Genomic DNA, 20559 nt, shown 5'->3' with positions numbered 1-20559 from the left:
AACATATCTAGAATTAAATCAAGAAAACGAAGATCATGGCATCTGGCTCTCTCAATTCCTGGCAAATAGATGGGGATGAAATGGAGGTAGTAACAGATTTTATTTTCCTGGGCTCCAACATCACTGCAGATGGAGACTGCAGCAAAGATAATAAAAGACGCTTGATCCTGGGGAGGAAAGCTATGGCAAATCTAGAAAGCATCCTAAAAAGCAGAGACATCACCCGGGGAATGGTAGAGGACAGGAAGGCCTGAAGGATCATTGTCCATGGGGTCCCAATGGGTCGGACATGACTTCGCACCTAACAACAACAAGAATTAAATGTAAATTTCTTTCATTACGAACGCTTATGCCAGAGTACTTTAGTCTTTATTGTGTCACAAAATTCGTAATGATATTTTGGTTGCAACAGGCTGAGAGGATGATCTCCGTATAGGTCATGATGATTGCTAATGAAAGTGGTATGAGTCCCTGTCCCATCAGCTCCAGTTCTGGAAATATTCACATAGAATTGTAGAATCACAGAATCATATGAGTTGGAAGGTACCTTCAGGGTCATCTAGTCCAACCCCCTGCACAATGCAGGAGATTCATAGCTACCTGTCCATCCACAGTAACCTCAATTCCATGCCCAGATGATTCCCCCTTACAACACCCCTCCCCCCAGAATCCCTGGCCAGTCTGGCCTGGAGGAAATTCGCCTCCTGACCCCCAAGAGCCATGCTTAGACACAATCCCTTCTGCCCAACCACTTACAATCTGCCTAAGTTCACAGAATCAGCATAACACTGTCTATGACCTCTCCATGAGCCTGACCTGCCTGAACCATGAGCTGTTTGCAAGGTGCCAGCATGGCGTAGTGGTTAAGAGCAGTGGTCTCTAATCTGGAAACCCAGGCTTGATTCCCCACTCCTCCACATGCAGCCATCTGGATGACCTTGGGCCAGTCATAGTTCTCTCAGAGCTATCTCAAACTGTAGACATTTGGGTTTTTCCACTATGTCCAATATTGCCCCCCCCCCCCCGAGTATCACTTCCATTTTCAAGTCTCCCTACCTCTCCTGCTCTTCGGGGAAAAAAATGTCTGGTTGCGTTACAATCAAACAAAATATTCCCCCGCCACACTTGGTCCTCTCGTTTCCTTAATTGTAAGTTTGAGCCTTGGTGTCAGTGCCTGCTTTTGCTTTTGTTGTTATTACTGGGATTACTGGGAACAGTGAAAGCTGCAGGGGACCACTGCTGCTGGGGACAATGACAGTGTGCTCCCTAGAAGCCAAGCCTCTCCTGCCGGCTACCGAGGCTTGCCAGCGCAACATGCCTCCTCTTCGCCACCTGGAGCCTCCAAGCGGCAAAGAAGGGGCATGTTCTGCAGGCATGCCTCCGCGGCTGACTGGACAAGTTTCCTGATTACTACTGAGGCTTGCCTGCATAATGAGACTTCCTTCGCTTGATGAGTCCTCAAGCGCAGAAACGGTTTCAGCCTCACCCACCTCTTCTTCTTCTCTAGATCCTTACCAATAATCACTGGATGGATCACTGCCATTTGCTGCTCTGATCACAGCCTGACATATGAACTGATAAGAACGATATTAATTTCTACACTTGGCATCTGGCCCAATTTGCAGAAAGAGAGGAGCAGTGGGCTGCTTAAAGAACAAATTAGGTTTTATTTATGAAGAGAAACAAATTATATAGAGACACAGAAATCTAACTTTTATTTAGATTCTTTTTTCACCACAGTCATTCTTCTGTTGTTGAACTGTTGTTCTGAGGGCAAGCAAGGGGAAGTGTGTTCAGAAAATAGGACGCCTCCTGTTGAGTCCATCAGCACAGGGGAAGAGAGAATTTCAAAATCTTCAGGAAGTTTCTCTCCTGTTATGCCAAATTCATGTTTCCTCCAATACCCCCTGCAGGACACCCTTTATATTCTGCTCAGTTATGCACACTGCAGATTTTGCTTATCCCAACACCCTTAACGGCACCACCCATGGCCTTCGCCATAATCACTGAAATTAGCGGGATTTATTAAGGTGTTTACAGCACGATTCTGTGCGGATTGGCTCCCTTCTAAACCCGTGGCTCTTGAAGTGGAATCATTTCGCACAGAGCAAACCCCAGAAAAGCACGCGAAGATTGCATCGCGGTGTGACACCGGGGTATATAAAGCACACCCAGCCACCGCCGCCTGCGTATCCAACGCCAGTTCGCGGGTCTGCCTCTTTCCTCCGCCCCTTCCCCCCCCCCAGTCAGGATCCCTCCGCGCCCAGCGGCCAGCCAACCCCCTGGCTTCTCCTGGCCCGGGACGCGGCGTGTTCGTAGAAATCGGCCCAGTCCCCGCCCGCCGAGGTGACGTCATGGCCTGTGATTGGCGAGCGCTTCCGCCTGGGCTTCCGGTGCGATAGGACTGCAGGGCCGGGCGCGGAGGGCGGATTCTCGGCTACCGTCGCCGCCGCTGGTGCTGCTGCTGCTGCTGTGGTCGGCGCCGGCAGGATGAAGCAGGGCCCCGGGAAGCCCCGTGCCAACGGCTGCAGCCTCAACAAGAACGGCGGCCTGAAGAACGGCTACGTGCGAGGAGGAGGAGGAGGGGGAGAAGAAGGCGCCGCCGACGTCCACAGCCAGGTGAGGCGGGCAGCGGGGCTGTGGCGAGGCGCGTCCGGCGCCAGCGGCCACTCCCGGTCCCAGGGCGGCTCTCCAGGCCAGTCCAGCGCGGGGCGAGGCGAAGCGAGGCGGATGGGAGGAAGGAAGCGCTGCTCCGGGTCGCCCATGCGGCGGAGACGACGGAAGGAGGGAGAGAGGGTGGCCTTGGGCGGCCAGCGCTGCCGCAGCTTCGTCCTGCCTGGCACCGTCGAGGGAAGCGCCGCGGCCAACGCTTGGTGCCCGCCCGCCCCCCTTGGGCTCCGCTCCTTCCGGGCAGCCCTGCGGTGGGGGTGGGGGAGGAAGAGGCCGGACCCCTCTCCTTCCCCTTTTTCCGGCTTCCCAGCCCAGGCTGTCCGCGGGCGCCACGCCCAGCCCGATCCGGATACAGCCCTGCCCTTGTACGAGCCGCTGCTGACACGCGAGGAGGGGAGCGCGCCTGACCCCGCCGGTTGCCCTCTCCCTGCCTTAGCTAGCGGGGAGGAAGCTCTGCAGGGGGCCCGTGTGGAAGTCCCAGTCCTCTCCGCCAAAGGTGGCTCTTTATTGGCACGTGCGGCGCGGAGAATGCGTTTGTAGGGTAGGAAGTGACTTAAGGTGGGACGAGCAGGACCTTCACTGGCGCTTTCAGCTCATGTTAACTTTTTTGCTAAAACAGACAACAAAATGATACTTATGCATCATCTTTAGCAGATTTTTTTCTAGTATATGTATCTGAGGACAGAGCGTTGGAGAGAGATCAGGGTGAGGCGTGCTCAGTATACAACACCCAGAAATGCAAAGGCTGGGACAGTTTCTTGGGTTAAGAGTAGAACTATTCTCCCAAGTGACGTAATTCGAATGAAGGAAGTCCTGATAGGAACATAATCTGCAGGGCAGAAGTGAAAGAGGTCCCAAATTTGTGAGATAGGCCAGCAGGAGGAGGAAAGGCATAATAGTTAAGAAGAGGGATTGATTCTGGGCATGGGAGCAATGATGCTAGGGAAGGATAATGAGTTAGTATTTAAGAAAAGGCCATCTGGGTGGCGCTGTCTGGAGCCTGCGGTCTGGCCTGGACTTCCGTCGCTTCAGTGGGCCTATCCAGATGTACCCAGCAAAGCTGAACACATCCAAATTGGGCTGGTCCCTAGAGGGCCTGCCTCCGGTTGGCGCGCCCAAGCAGGTAGCCCAGCCTTACCACCAAACAGTCCCTGGACGGTGGTCCTCAACGGTGAGCCTGGCTACTGCTGTGCACCTTAGATGTGTGCCGTAATCTCGGAGGCGGTGCCACCTCAGCTTGGCCGGCCGAAGGCCTCACACTGCATCCATGGCGCCCCGCAATCCTCCGACCGGCCACCAATATCAAGCTGCTCACCAGCAGCCTGCCCGCCAGCGAGCTGCTCGACTGGCCTCGGGCCCAGTCGACACACTGCTGATCCCGTTGCCCACCCAACCTCCATGGCTGCAGCCTTCAACGCCGTGCCTCCCCTCCAACCGCCCAGATACGTCGTCTCCTCCCCATGCCTGCTCTCACTCCCCAGGGACTGCTAACGCCCATTGCATTTTAGCGTACAATTGGCTTTTTGACTAGTATATATATAACTTATATTGCTAAATTCAGCCCTTTACCAGAATACTGAAGAGCAGTGGTCCCCAACCTTTTTATCACCGGGGACCACTCACCGGGCACTACTCAATGCCTTTTACTGAGGCCCAGTGGGGGGGGGGGTAGTTTACTCCTCTACTCTCAACCACTGCCCTAACGCTCTCTGGTTACTATGGTAATGTTTAAACATCCCTTCAAAATAAGATACAGACATGCCACAACAATGAACATAAGGAACATTTTATTTTCATGGAAATTTTAACTCATGACAATAACAAATCAATGGGAACCCTGAGGTTGTTTCTCTGCAACGAGATAGCGGGGGTGCGGCTCGCGGGCGCGGCCCGATGCGCGGGCCGCGGCCCAATGCCCTGCCGGTCGCCAACCTCAGAAAGGTTGGGGACCACTGCTCTTATGGATTAAAAATTGGTTAAATGATAAGAACAAACAGTTCTAAAGTAAGCAGTGGGGCCTCATAAAAAAGATAGTTATCAGGACAGGTACTATTTAATTTGATTGATAAATGGTCTTGAACCAGGGGTGAATAGTGCTGAAATGGTGCAGAATTATTCAGGATGGGGAAAGCCAGGAATGACTGTGAAGAGTTCCAGGTGGATCTCCACAAATTGGGTGAGTGGGCAACAATGTGGCTGTTGCTAAACTTAAGTTGATGAACTGTGGAACAAAAAAGCCTAACTTCCAAGTATAAACTAATGAGGCTCGAGCTTGCTGAGACTGAGAGGGAAAAAAGATTTTTGGTTCATATGAAAGTGTCAAACCAATTTGGGGTAACGGTAAAAATAGGGAAACTGTTGGGGGGGGCTATTTGGAATGGGACCGAAAATAAAATGGTTGATAAGTGTATGGATCTATGGAATACTATGTCCATTGCTAGTCCCCGTGTGTCAGAAATGACACTGTAGAACTGGGAAGAGTAATCAATATGATTAGCTGATTGGACCATCTTCCCTATGAGGAATGGCTGAAGAATCTGGGGTTTCAGTTTAGAAGAAAAAACAACACATTATGGAGGTTTATATAATTATGTATGAGGTGGAGAGAGCTGAGAGAGAAAAAATTCTCCTAAAATACCACAATGTGAGGATATCTAATGAAACTGATGGGCAGTAGATTCAGGCAGAAGAAAAGGAAATATTTTACACAGTGAGTGATTTAATTGTGGGATTTGCTGCCACAGGATATAGTGATGGACACAAGCATAGACAGGGGGATTGATAGATATAAGAAGAACAGGTCTATCGGTAGCTACTAGTCATGCTGACTAAAACAAGCCTCCAGGTTTAGAGGGAATAAATGTCTGAATCCTAGTGTTAGGAGGTAGCATCTGGGGAAGGCGTTGGCCTGTTGGATGGCCATGCAGAGGAACTGATTGGCCACTGTATACGATGGGATGCTAAGCTATAACGACCACTGGTCTGATCCAGCAAGGCACTTTTTATGACTTCTAGGTAGTGGGAAACAGCGAGGTCTGTATGAGAACAATAGTGCTTAGCTGTTTGAAGGTTATGGTGTGCAAACTCTGGGATTTTGCAACTCTGGCAGTTCTGATTAAGAGGTGAACATCTGCTTTTGCATACATACCTTATAGCAGGGGTCCCCAACCCCTGAGCCATAGACCGGTACTGGGCCGTGAAACCCTCGGTACTGGGCCGCAGTGAGGGGGAGGGAGGCACTTCCCTTCCCCTCCCCCCTGCAGGGAAGCGCTCGTTGTGCTGGGAGCAATCGGCCAACGAAGCGGCCAATTTGCTCAAGCCTAGGCCCGGCAGGCACAAACATGCAGGCCAGCGAGCGCTGCGGGGGGGGGGGAGGCACTGGCAGGCGCAAATATGCAACCGCAGTAGCTCTACTCCTGCACGTTTGCGCCGACCAGTGCTGGCGCCTCCCCCCCCTGCAGCAAACACCATGCTGCAGGGGGGGGGGAGGCGCTGGGGCCAGTACAGATGCAGTTAACAACAACAGGGTCCTCACAGGAACATCTTGGAGGGTCCATATCCACACAGTGCTGAGGCAGCTGCACTAGTTGCCATTTGCTTCCTGGATCAAGTTTAGGGTTCTTGTACTGACCTTCAAGGCCATTCGCAGTCTGGGTCCCACATGCCTGAGGGGCTGCCTATTTCCTTATGCCCCTCACAGGGGCTTTTACTCTATGGGTGCCAGTTTGTAGGTGGTTCCCAGCCCACAGGAAGTGCACCTTGTCTCAGCCATGGCCTTTGTAGTCCTGGCCCTTACCTGGCAAAATGAGCTCCCGGAAGAGCTGAGGGCCCTCCAGGAACTTCTTCACTTCTGCAGGGCCTGCAAGATGGAGCTCTTCTGCCAGGTAGTCAACTGAGGCCAGGGCTATTAAGATCAAGAGCCCCCTCCTCTGCACAGCTGGAACAGCAAGCTAACTGCCCACTACATCTCCACTGGTAGGAGGGGGTTAATCGAGCTATAGAAAGGGGGAGGGGACAGGGGGATTAGAGTACTTATTTGCTGCCAGGGAAAGGAATCTGTAATGGTTAGAGTTTTGTGGTTTTAATCTGCAACTCAACACAGGCCAGATAGTCTGGGGATGGTGGGCAGTAATAATAAAAAAATAGGTTCAAATTATATCCATAAACAAGAACTAATTGCATTTCAGCTAAGAGCCTTCCTCAGTGGTAAAATTCAAACTGAGTACTACATAAATTAAACTCACTCTCATCATATACACATGGATCTAAAATGAAAGGAGGGGGAGAGAAATAGTCATGTCTGCTAAACAGATTTTTTAAAATTAATATTTTGAAATGTATGTAACTGAGATAACTACCTTACTCATACTGAGATGTTCACCCATGGAGTAAGTGGTGATAAATATACTGAAGATGCGACATGGGCAACTCTTTCATTTCTCAATCTAATATGCTGGAAATAATCCTTCCAGAGTTTATCAGTGAATCTTGGAAACATTTTGGCTTTTGTTTGGAGCCTTAACTGGGGAGAGCTGTGGCTCAGGCGTAAAGTCTCTGGTTGGCATGCTGCTTCAGTCCCAGCATCTCCAGTAGATTATATGAAAAGCCTCTGCTTGAGACCCTGTAGAGCTGGTACCAGGCTGTAGATTGGAACACTCACTTTGATGGACCAGGGGCCTGCTTCAGTATAAAGCAACTATGTGTGTTCCTTTTCTGACTATGACTAGGAAAAATGCTGACATGTTGCTTATGCTTAAAATATGTCTGCAATCCAAAAAATGTAGAAGAGTTGAACAATGACTGATTTAATTGTACAAGTATCTCTGCTCTTAATGAATGCGAAATAATCTACTCTGTGAAGTTACTCTAGTTGAAACCACTGAACCCTATACCTAAGATTGTACTGTTGAGTCTTCCATTTATTTGTAATATATAATATATACTAGCTTCAAAGCCCGATCCTAAGAATGGGCCTTGAAAGGGTCCCCTCCCCTGGCCCCGTGCCAGGCAGCTTAAGATGGCCTTGGGCCGCAGCCCATAGCCAGATCAAGTGGGGCGGGCAGGGCCTGGGCAGCTCGTTAGCTCCTTAGCAGGCCATCAGCAGGCCAGGAGGCCCTCGTTAGCAAGCCCTCCACCACGACCCTTACACAGGGCCCTCTCCCCTTACCCTTTCCCCAGGGCCCTCCCCTTACCTGCTGCTGGCTCCAGGCACTGAGGCGTCTGAGAACAAAGAGGCTAGAGTCCAGGGACAGAGGGCAGGAGCTGCAGGGGCAGGGCCAATGAGGGCAAAGCTGGCTGCACCCTGATTGGCCCTATTCTAACTTGGACAGCCGGACCCCCTAGGCTGTTTCACAAATATATAGAGGAACAACAATGGATAAGGACATTATGGTGTGTGAATGTGTCCCACCCACTTGATTATATTGACTTACACTGTAATCCACCTTAAATCTCAGTGAGGAAAGGAAGAATATAAGTATTGTAAATAGATAAATTTGCTAGGCATTACTGACAACTTTCTTAAAATTGGGGTTCAGTGTGTCTTGCTGCTTGCAGGCCACAGTTGCACCAGTTTTTGTGTCCGATTCTGTGCCTGTTCACTTGGGAATGTGTTCCACTAGATATAAACAGGACTGGATTCATATTCTTCACTTCCTTGTTATTTTGAGCTTAATATAGCAGCTATAGTGACTAATTATTATTACAGTTGCCTTTTGCTTTGGTGATATTTACAGTGGTTTTTCTGACATAACCTTAAAAGCCATGTGAGGTCAACTAGACTGTATATTGCAATGTTTTTAAAACCACCTTGTAGACTTCATTACAGGGCTGAGTCATATCTTAATGTAATGGGCATGAGGGGTAATGGCATTGATAAAATAATGTATGAATTGGCAGTGTGTGTGTGGGGGGGTTCTATATGAGTCTTCCAAACCCAAAACTGAGTATTTGTCCAATTTGTCCTCCTACCTTGGCTTGTGTTTGACTTCTTGTCTGTTTTAGAAAAGGTTTTGTAAGTCACTGCTCACTTTGTCAGATAAAACTTTGTTTGATGGTGATTGATGTGGTACAATAGCTTGGTCACCTCTGTTCATCCTGGTACTTCAGATATCTGAAGAAGTGAGCAAAGACTCACAAAAGCTCATACCCTGCCACTCATTTTGTTAGTCTTTAAGGCAGTGGTTCTCAACCTTCCTAAAGCCACGATACTTTAATAAAGTTCCTCATGTTGTGGTGACCCCCCAACCATAAAATTATGCAATTGTTCTTTCACAGAAATTAAACCAAAACTGACCAATGCCATGAGGATCCATTGTTCATTATTGTATATAAATTGTTTTTACCGGGGATTTCTCAGTTTAGTTCTGCCTCTTGTCCCACCATGCTGATCTCGCTCTTTTCCGCTGCTCCAGACAGACGAACGCTCTATTTTGATCTACCCCACAAGGCTGTTGTATGGATGAAATGGAAGAGAAGTGATGTCGGCCACTTTGGGACCGCCTTGGAGAGAAGGGCTGCTCGCCCTGCTGTGACCCCTGTGAAAGGGTCATTCAACCCCCAAAGGTGTCCCGACCCCCAGGTTGAGAACCACTGCTTTTAAGGTGTTAGTTGATTCTTGTTCTTTTCTACTGCAATAGGTTTTGTCATTTCATCGGTAGGAAAGAATTTTAAATATATAGCAGAAGGAAGTGTATTTGAATTCATAAGGACTGTCATCTAATACTAGATTCATAGAAATGTTCATACTGCACATTTTTACTATGTAAACTTTGTCTTAAACCATTTCCCTTACTGCAAAATAATATTTTATTGGACTTTTTTTCTGTGCCCACAAATCTATTGGAATAAAATCCAGGAAGAATTTTTCTAGTTTTTCCATTTCACCATGGGCTAATACTTCTACCTAGCTAACTAGTCATGATCTTAAAACTTTGTTTGATGTTTACTTATTTATTTATTTTTGTGTTTATATACCGTCCTCCCCTGAGACTCAGTGTGGTTTATATAAAACGTAGATAACAGTACATGGAACTTATTTTTTTGTTCTTTGATGTGGTACAATAGCTTGGAGTCAGCTCTGTTCATCCTGATACTTTGAGTTGCTCCCCCAAATAATATCCAGGGAAGAAAATCTTTGGTTGCAATTTTAAGTGGTGTCCTGCTTGAGACGGGAATAAACTGTAGAAGGAAATTTTACCTTTGAAAAGAATTTGCTGATTTGAATTTGAAAGTAATTTGCTGATGAAAGGGATTATGTGATTGTTTCATGTAAGTAAGGCAAGTCAGCTATCTTAGAAGCGATCTTTTCAGAGGCAATGTTTTTCATAACTGGATTTCTTAGATAAATGAAAGCAGTACGTAGTAGTAGCTGTAGGATTGGCACAAAGTTCAGGTGAGGAGGTGATTCTGCCAAAGACTCCATGAAATTAAGAACACCCCTATGTAAGTAGCAGCTTCTTTCTGTTGCCTCCTTTACTGCATTTATTGTGTAAAAAGTAATGCTTTAGATATCTGATGAACCAATATTTGGCCAGTCTATTGATGAAGGCTGTTTCAAACCAATCTTGAAATTCTTGCAGATAAAAGGTAAAGGTAAAATAGTGTCAAACCTCAAACTTCTGTGTTGTTGAAGTTAACAATAGAATACAATTTGCTCTTTCTTATAATTCCAATCTATATCAGAATAGGAGATTGAGAAACTCCTATAATTAAGAGCTCCTTGTGTGATTCAGACTGAAGGTAGCTTGATAGGATTACACTGTCCAAGTCTGATTTTAATGCACTTGTTAGGTGCGAAATCGTGTCCGACCCATCGCAACCCCATGGACAATGATCCTCCAGGCCTTCCTGTCCTCTACCCTTCCCCGGAATCCATTTAAGATTGCACGGACTGCTTCAGTGACTCTATCCAGCCACCTTATTCTCTGTTGTCCCCTTCTTCTTTTGCCCTCAATCGCTCCCAGCAGTAGGCTCTTCTCTACTCTAGGTTCTCTTTAACATGACGACAATGACTCAGTTCAGGCATCACATCGACAAACCATGATTTGTGTGTAACTGGCAAACCAGAGCCTTGCAATCTAGATTGAGGTGGGGTTGTGATGTGTGATTGTCCTAAGCATAGTTTGTTGTAGTGTCTGAAGGCCACTACATATAGAAGAAGTAGATGAAGAAGAAGAATAGTTGGTTTTGATATGCCGTTCATCTCTACCAGAAGGAGCGGCTTACAATTGCCTTCCCTTTGCTCTCCGCACAACAGACACCATGTGAAGGAGGTGAGGCTGATAGAGCCCTGAAGAAATTGGAGGGGGATGCAGCCAGGGGCGGGACATCCCTCCAGATTGGCCGTTCGTTGGATGGACAGCCAATCAGGGATGGGATAGCTGGGACAGCCTACCTGATTGGTAGGTGATAAGTCTGAACTCCAGGTCTTCCTGTCCTCTACCATTCCCCGGAGTCCATTTAAGTTTGCACCTACTGCTTCAGTGACTCCATCCAGTCACCTCATTCTCTGTTGTCCCCTTCTTCTTTTGCCCTCAATCGCGCCCAGCATTAGGCTCTTCTCCAGGGAGTCCTTCCTTCTCATGAGGTGGCCAAAGTATTTGAGTTTCATCTTCAGGATCTGGCCTTCTAAGGAGCAGTCAGGGCTGATCTCCTCTAGGACTGACCGGTTTGTTCGCCTTGCAGTCCAAGGGATTCGCAAGAGTCTTCTCCAGCACCAGAGTTCAAAAGCCTCAATTCTTTGACGCTCGGTCTTCCTTATGGTCAAATTTTCACAGCCATACATTGCAACTGGGAAGACCGTAGCCTTGACTAGACACATTTTAGTTGGCAGGGTGATGTCTCTGCTTTTTAGGATGCTAACTAGATTTGCCATAGCTTTCCTCCCCAGGAGCATAAGCGTTTTAATTTCTTTTAATGCACTTAGACTAGAGTAACTCTACATAGGATTGCAGTGTGAGCTTAATGCATGTATGTTATAGCTGGCACAGAAATGCTACTTTATCATTGATTCTGATTTCTGTTTGAGAAGTTGTAGCTGTCCTTGACAACTTGCAGCCTTTCTCCATATCAGTATCACTTTAAAGCCCTGCAGACTGCATGAACAGCATCTTTCTAGGCAATGCTAGGCAATTCCTACTCCACTTGTTACTGGTCACCAGAGGCTGCTACATTCGCAGTGGATGGCATAACACTATTTATTGCCGTATCTGATTTCTGCTGTAGGTGAGTAAATTGGAACAAAAAGGCTGGGTTGGCATCCTTAGAGAGCATTTGTTCCTAGACCAGGCTGGGAGCAGTTTTGGTGCCTCTGATCCTTCCCTGTGTGGGGGAGTTGCTGTTCCATGTTTGGGTTCACAGTGTGAAATAGGTGGTATTCTAAATTTTGCATAGAAAGCCCCTAGGCTTTGACGCTATGGGTGAGGCAGAGCAGGTTGGAGCTGTGAATTCTTCAAAGCTCGGGCCGTGAAATAGCGGAGGGCATGAAGTCATATTTTATTTATTTATTTATTTATTTTTATATGCAGCCCTCCCCTTGTGGCTTAGGGTGGTTTGCAGAGAACATGAAAGATACATATCATATGGCAGTGGTCCCCAACCACTGGGCCGGGCCGTGACTCCCTCTCCCCGCTGCCACCAAAGCGGCCGATTAGCTTGCCAGTTTGGTGTAATGGTTAGGAGTGCTGACTTCTAATCTGGCATGCCGGGTTCGATTCTGCGCTCCCCCACATGCAACCAGCTGGGGGACCTTGGGCTCATCACGGCACTGATAAAATTGTTCTGACCAAGCAGTGATATCAGGACTCTCAGCCTCACCTACCTCACAGGGTGTCTGTTGTGGGGAGAGGAATGGGAAGGCAACTGTAAGCCGCTTTGAGCCTCCTTCGGGTAGGGAAAAGCAGCATATAAGAACCAACTCTTCTTCTTCTTGTGGCCCGGCAAGCTTCTTCTTGTGGGGGGGAGAGGGAAGCAGGGCCGCCAGCGCAAACGTGCCTGCGTGGCAGGTCCGTGCATGCGCAACATTTTTCTGCATGCACATTTGCGGCCGTGCATGCGCGGACCTGCCGCACATGTGCGAAATTGAAAGGTTACGGACCACTGCCATATGGGTTCAATAACTGCGTGAATTAATAAAAACAGGGCCAACAGCAACAACATTACCATTAATAACTGATAACTGAATTGTTTACCTATCAGCTGCAACCCCACAGATTAGTCAGTGCTCCCTGGTGTCCTTGGTGGGCATATCTGAGTGGGGCGTGGTGGTACTGGGGCCTGAAAGTTATTGTCGAGTCAGTTGGCCTCAACCAAGGGCCTGGCAAAAGAGCTAAATTTTGCAGGCCCTGCAGAGCTGCACTAGCTCTGACAAGGCCTGGGTGTAGGTAGTAGAACATCACCCTCACTACTTGTGATCTCTACCTCCACAGGTCAGTGGGCATAGCACTGCCTCTTTCATTCCTTCTGAGAATTCTCCGATTGCAAGGGAGAGCTCCCAGAGGGAGATCTCTATCTTCTTGTCAGGCATTTAATGTGCCCACAAGGGGCAGGGGTCTAGTGGGCATGTGGTCAGCCTATTTGAAGCTAGCATTGTTTCCACTTCAGTCAGCATGAGCTGTCTGATGTTGTTCAAGATTCTCTCCAAAGGCGGCCAAGGAGCCCCTAGGTTGTTTTCTGTGTCCAAGATTGGTGATTTCTGATTGACTATTCTTTTGGTGCCCTTCTTCTAGGGCAATGAGTGACTGAATAATCCTGAATGATTGTGCTGGGCACAAGTTTGTGGATGCGATGGAAATTGAGTGAAAGTTATGCTTTACTGATTTTACCACCATCCTATAGGCTTTCGTAAGTGGTATATAAAATGTTCTTAATGTTTCGTCACAAGTGTTCCTCCAAACTCACTCTATTTGTCTTATTTCCCATTTCTCCTCATACAGCTCCTCTGTATACCAAGGAGGTCTGTTTGGGATAGGGGCGGAGAGGACATTGGGGAGTGAACTTGTCACTAGCGGCCAGCATTCAGTCATGCTAGTCTCTGATCAATCCATTTAGAGCAGTGGTCCCCAACCTTTTTATCACCGGGGACCGGTCAACAATTTTACTGAGGCTCGGGGGAGGGTAGTCTTTTGCTGAGGGATGTTGTTGCCGCTGCCTGAGCCCCTGCCCTGCTTGCTTTCCCACCGGCACCCCTGACATCCTGCTGCCCACTGGGGGATGCTACCAGCAGCAGCTGCACAGGGCCACGCCGAGGGGGAGCCCCAGCCATGGTGGCTGCCGGAGAGCACCAAAGGTGAGCCAGCGGCAGAGTGGCAGGGCAGCCCCTGAGGCTGCAGCCGGGGAGGAGGACAAGGAGGAGCTGCAGCCCGGTACCGACTGATCCATGGACTGGTACCGAACCAGGGGTTGGGGATAGCTGATTTAGAGAACTGCTGGGAAGCGTTGGGTCCTGCAGAGCATTCAGTAATTCATCAGGATCCATTAGTCTCTGCAGGTGAGCTGAAATCTGCTCGATGGCCAACTGAGGGGGAGGTGGTAGTTGCAGCCAGGCCTTCAGAGTTTAGTGGTTTGACCATGGCATGGCATTTGCCTCTATTAGTTCCACATCCAGCCCTGTCCTGAAAATGAGATCCAGGTTGTGACCTGCCTGATGCATAGGGCCAGTGACAAATTGCAAGGGCCCTAAGTGTCACCATGGCTGACACCAGATTCAGTTCATTTCCAGTGGCTGGCAGGTTGACGTGGACATGAAAGACCCCCAGGATTAACAGTCTGGATAATTAATGGCCAGGCCATCATCGCCTCCCTGAGGACAGGCAGGGCATGTGGTGGTGCGTTGGGCATGCGATATACCATCCAGTGGCTGCACTCTCAGTCGTTCCTCACCCAAGGCCCACCCATTCAATTCCTGGGATTGACGGCATAGAGAGTGCTCTGAAGGAGAAATCCTCCTGGATTAGGATTGCCACCCCTATTCCCTTCTCCGTGGTCTGCAACTGATGTAAGACGGAAAGCCTGTCAGGGGCTAGTTCTTTGAGGACGACCATTTTACCTTCCCTGGCCCAGGTTTCCTTCCTGCATGCCAGGTCTATTCTATGCTCTGCAAAGTAAGCTTGCCTAGGGTATCAAAACACTTTAGGCCAGCTCTGCTTACTTAGAGGTTAGTCTCATTGATTTCAGTTGCTTACGTCCTAGGTGTATATGTCCAGGATCATGGTTATGGGATTGATTAAGATCTACAGCAATTGGGGGAAAATATTTGCAAACTTAAAGCAAATGTGTGTAAGAAGTCATGGTGAGATTTGCTTTGTTTGGGATATGCTGTATAGAACTCTGCTTCCATAGTGATACTGTTTATTTCTGTTTTATGTACCCAACCTGATTTATATAACTGCTGTTAATGTTAATGTTTTTATGTTGGCCCTTGAACGCAAGGTACAAATCGTGTAGCTGGGGGTGTGTGGATTTCAGACTTCAGAGATTGATACAGTTGCTCGGAGTATGACTCACTTGTTGGCTGGGATTGCTAACTTCATTTCAGTTGTGCAGGATGCTAGCTGGCCCCAGATTTCTCAAGCTATAAACCCACCATCAGCCTCTTTTGGTAATCCTGCTGTAAGTTAGCAACAACTTTGAAGTCATTGGAAGGGCAGAACAAACCTCGGTTTCAGTAAAAGATCTTTTACCTCCTGGGCTGCACTATCCCCACGTCTTCCATCAACATCAACAGTAAACAAATATTTTTGTTTAATTGTTGGTATTAAAGAGTCAGCTGTATGATCTAACTAAGCTGTCTTTTTGCACAGATGATCAATTCATTTCCAGGGCTTTAGTATTAGGCACTGATTTCCCAGCTCTCCTCCATGGGGAAGACACAGCTCTATATGCATAACGCAAAGCAAGGCCTCTACCACAACTGACCCAATGACGTTGCAGAGGATGTGATGAGGAGAATCTTCTTTAACTTCATAAATACTTGTTTAGTTATTTACAGCGTTATTAATCCACCTTTCTCTCTGAAAGCAGATTACATAGTTGTAAAATATCTGTTTTAATTAATAATAATAATAATAATTCATAATTCATGCTGTCGTGACACTAGCTAGAGAAGGCCCTCTAGAATCCCCTCCTTCTAGCTTTCATAAGCAGGATATCCACATGCTTCATATAAGTTGAGCACTGGTTCAGAAAGTCGTTATAAAAACCTGTTTTTGCTGTTCTCTTCCAAAATGCTCAAATCAACATGAGTGGGCTTATTTTAACTGCAGAGGTCTTTAAATCATTCTCTGGATCTAGAAAGCTATCTAAGCAAATACATTCTGAAGTGCTATCTGCTTGTGCCATGAGTTACCCTGTGTACTCAACATACTATGGAATCTCTGTTAATACTAGTCCTTAGTAGAATTATATTTATGAAGTGCCTTTAATTTCTAAACCTTGTTTGTTTGTGAATGGTGTTGATGCATCAAAAGCCTATTTCATTACACATTGCTGATTTTGCACCACATATTGCCAGAGACAGATAACTCGCAGAACGAAACTAGTTCTCCCTCTGGATTGCGGGACATCTGAGAAACTGTTTTTTTCATCAGCTTCTCAGGGAGGCAGGAGTTGAAAAACTGTTTTTAAGATTATGATTATGTTTTATTATATTATATATAATATATATTTTGTAGATCGCCCTGAGCCCATGAGGGAAGGGCAGCATAAAAATTTAAGTATTCTGAACTGGGAGGGCATCCCCCCTCAATACAGTCACAGACAGCTGAGCTAAAAACCAAATGTGTGAAACAAATTTGACCCATATTGTATACCCAAGAGCAGAATTTAGCAACTTTAAATATGCCAAAAACCTGGATGGTGCTGGAATGAAAATACATGAAGCAGATTAATGAGTTGTTCACTTAGTGGTTGTTAAGACTTCGGTACAGAGGATTTCCATGGATAGAGAGGGTTTTTGCCAGTTCTCCTGACTCCCCTTCATGCAGAACCTGGGGATTTCTTGTTCCCAACAAAGACCAAATTTAAACTTCACCTTCTCCAGAGGCTGTTGCCTGGACTCTTAAAGTAGTCACATGCCCCCAGTCTGGCTCTAGAAATGAGTTGAAAGTCCTAAAACTCACAGTAATAAATCCACCATCTACCATAGCTATGGGGTGTGTGGCTTCAAAGAATATAACTTCATAAATTGTTCATTTATGTAATCCCTACCAGTCTGTATGTATACAAAGCAGCCTGATACACTTTCAGAATCTTCTGTCTCTTTGGTTTCTCAGTGCAAATTATGCGCAGAGCCTGTGCTACTCTGAGTGATGACAAAACCTTTTCAGGTAATAGATATGTTACCACTATTGCATTCCATCATATAATTAAATCTATACTGAGAGCCTTGGCAGCACCATCTGGACAAACAGTGGCCCAACACACATACGTGAATTTGTCAGCAACTGACTCCATAATCTACTAAACTCATCTATGTTTTTATGGCAGTTAAAGTAATTGAATAATGTGAATAGAGGTGCGAAGATGTGGGGGGGGGGAGATTCAGGGGAAGGGTTTTTTCCTTCATTTTTTTCAAGACCTTCTTCCTCAACTTCTCCAATAAAAAATATATAAAATTTTGGAAGTACTGAAAAATGAACTCCTGTGAAATATATATTTTTCTTTTCTAATGAGTGAGGTGCTTTTAAAGGCAAAATGGGTATACTGTAGACGTATAGAGCTTTAAAACCCAAAATTTATTACTCCACCTACAATAATAATTTTATTTTTATAGCCTGCACTTCCCGATCGGTTCATACAATTAACTTTACATTGATAAACAGGTTTTACTGTTGACATTAAATTATGTTAATTAAATTATAGTATATATTATATATTTGAGAATCACCTTCTTAACCTTATGGAGTCTGGTTTTGTTGGGCAAACAGTGGTTTTGTTTCGGATGCTGGCTTTTCTGTCGGAAGGTAGGTCACTGTAGTATGGTTGCAACAGTTACTGGATGGCATTAGGGTAAGTTGCTCAGTGAAACATAGCATTCCAACTCCAGGTTGGAATGTACCTGATTTGGAGGGTGGCATTTGAGGAGGCTAGAGTTTGGGTAGGGAATTCAGTGGCATATAATGCCATAGAATCCACCTTCCAAAGAAGCTGTTTTCGCCAAGTGAACTGATCTGTTGCTTGGAGATCAGTTGTAATAAGTGGGGGATCTCCAGCCACTACCTAGAGGTCAGCAATCCTAATGAAACATGACGTTGCAAGACTGCCCAGTGATTCTTGGATACTGTAAGGATTTAATACTAAGTTGTTAGAAAACTGATAGTTTTTAAAATACATTTTCTTTTGTCCTAGGTTCATCACATTACTCACAATGGAGCCTTGTATAAAAGACCTTTCATTGAAAATTTTGAAGAAACTCCAATGTTGGTTGCGGTACTGACTTATGTAAGCTATGGTGTCCTCACCCTTTTTGGATATCTTCGAGACTTTTTGCGGTACTGGAAAATTGAGAAATGTCATAATGCAACAGATAGAACAGAACAATTGGTAATTGTTTTTAAATACATACTTGGGGTGATGGGGTGATGAATCAGCTTTACAGTTAGTAAACAGTTTGTTTTCTTTTTCTAGCCAAATGCGTTTCTTGGTAATTGAATGGTCCAATCTGGAAGTTTAATGAAATAGTCACATTGAGGATCTCTTGTTTGTGGGAAACATTTAGGTATGGCCCCTCAAGGATATTTTCTGAGAGACACAGCCCTAACTCCGAATGGCTAATTTGAGTCAGGGACTGAAATGAGGTGACCTAATGAGATTTTTATTAAAGGTTAAAAAAAAGATGAATGGATTTTATTGGCAAGTTGTTATGATGAATAACAGAGCAGATTTTGTTGACGGTAGTAAAATTTGAATCTTACTCATATTTTCTTATTGTGAATATATGGTGACAGCTGGTTCGCTGATATGCTGGGATAAGTCTGCATTAAGGGCTGGTTTGCACATCTAGAACCTGGGAGCCACAAACTCTCAGAAGGTTAGGAGAAATTAACTTGGCCTGCCATATAATAATAATAATAATAATAATAATAATAATAATAATAATAATAATAATAATGAGTTGATAACACATGCAAGTAAACAACTTAGATATGTGAAAACCTAAGTAAAAACAGCTGGTTTTTTAAAAAGTTTTTTAATGAGGATTTTTATACCAATTGTCCATTGAAAAAATGGTCCTTTTAGGGGGCATTGAAAAAAAATGCCAATAAAAAAGTGAGTAAGATGTAATTTTTTACTCAGAATATTCAGAATAAAGTTTTAATGGAAGGTTGTCTATAAAGGTTCACTGCAAGATATTTGTGCTTACTGTAGACATATTCAACATTTATTATTGGGGGGAAAAGGCTAGTTTTGTCAACAATTAAATCATTTTAATGTATATGATACACTATTGTTGTAGAGCTTGGTGTTTTCCATGTTAAAGCTTAACTGGACATTCCAATAGGCTGTTAGCCCTATTATGAATTTAAGAAACTATTTCTAACCAAATCACACATTTTCTTTTCTTCAGTACAAAATTTATGGCTCCTGTTTTCAGCCTTATAATTCCCCCCCACACACACCTCCCAGTTGGCAAAAACTATAACACACATGCTGTGGTAGTTTGAAAGCAGGTTGCTTCTTTCTTTTTTTAGTACCAGATATATTTGTAATTATTTTGTTTTGTTGCTCCTTCACCATAACAATATATTGTTAGAAGGGCTAGGTATGTACTTATGTGAGAGTTGCCATATTGTCCCTGTGGAAAAATGTTCCTCCACTCAACAGTTCACTCCAATATTTTGTTGTTTGAGGCTGCAAACTGGTTTTTAAAAGATCTCCTGGTTGCTAAAGGCTGCCGATTCCTTCCCTATTCATTTGCTTCAAGTAGCCATTACTTTATGTTTGATCATGTAAATAGCCCTAACAGGGTGCGAATAATGAAGAAGAGATGCCCTGTGACACTCCCTATCAGAATGGAAAATGTCAACAAATCTCACCTCTCCCAAACCCATAAAGCAGGTTTTCTCAACAGGGGTTTGGCCCTGGAAGGGTTTCCCTGATTGGGTGGGAATTAATAATTTTTAATATTTTATTTTTTTAAAAATCAGGTAGTATGACCATATATAGTTATGTTGACCCACTCCCCACAAATGGTCAATAATGCCATTTTCCTTAAAACATTTGGTAAGTCCATGGAAAGGAAGGTCAGGGCAATAGGGGCTGTCTCTCCTGGTGCAATGTATTGGTAAAGGGTATGGGACAGTTTGTTAGTAGAAGGATGGCTGACCCATACACACATCCCAATCTTTAAACTAGTTATTGTAACAAGCCTATAAACAAGGTTGAAATCATAAGCGTCAAACCTCTAGAGGCACTGAGTAGTTCCCTAAATCCTACAGTGCTGCGGGCTCAGACGCCTAAGGTTTAATTGCTGTGGGGATCATAGGGATGCATGAAAGAGAGAGCATATGGATTGATGAGAGTTGTAGGACAAAATTAGGAGTCATGTGGGTATATCAAATGAGGCTTCTAGGTGGAGCGTGCATGGAAGAACTGCACTATAATATCTAGGAAGAAAATCTTGCATCAACGATGAGTAGAAAAATACTTTAAAATATATTACATTACTTTCTCTAATGTGGGGGGTAGGGAGATTTTAGGCATGCCCTTTCATCACTTTTTATGCTCTGTTTTTCAGGATTTTGTCCCTTTGTACCAGGATTTTGAGAACTTTTATAACAGGAATTTGTACATGCGCATTAGAGATAACTGGAACAGACCAGTCTGCAGTGTTCCAGGAGCCACGATAGACATGATGGAGCGGGCTACCCATGACTACAACTGGACCTTCAA

At 45.5% G+C, this 20559-nt stretch overlaps 1 protein-coding gene across 2 annotated transcripts in view; it reads left to right on the top strand.

Annotated features, from left to right (window-relative positions):
- Positions 1-2285: 2285 nt before the first annotated feature.
- SPTLC2 (serine palmitoyltransferase long chain base subunit 2) overlaps positions 2286-20559 on the top strand; it is a 76835-nt gene continuing 58561 nt past the window's right edge. Inside the window, exons 1-3 of one of the 2 annotated variants that reach the window (XM_077323343.1) lie at positions 2286-2619; positions 18016-18108; positions 20405-20559. In XM_077323343.1, coding sequence (XP_077179458.1) covers positions 2491-2619; positions 18016-18108; positions 20405-20559 — 377 coding nt within the window. In that variant the 5' untranslated portion in view covers positions 2286-2490. Of the gene's footprint in view, positions 2620-18015; positions 18211-20404 lie in introns of both variants that reach the window. The other variant, XM_077323342.1, reaches the window with a different exon arrangement.

The sequence above is a fragment of the Paroedura picta genome, chromosome 2, assembly GCF_049243985.1.
Source record: "Paroedura picta isolate Pp20150507F chromosome 2, Ppicta_v3.0, whole genome shotgun sequence".
NCBI classification, from domain to species: domain Eukaryota; kingdom Metazoa; phylum Chordata; class Lepidosauria; order Squamata; family Gekkonidae; genus Paroedura; species Paroedura picta.
This window is presented reverse-complemented; position numbering and strand designations above follow the sequence as displayed.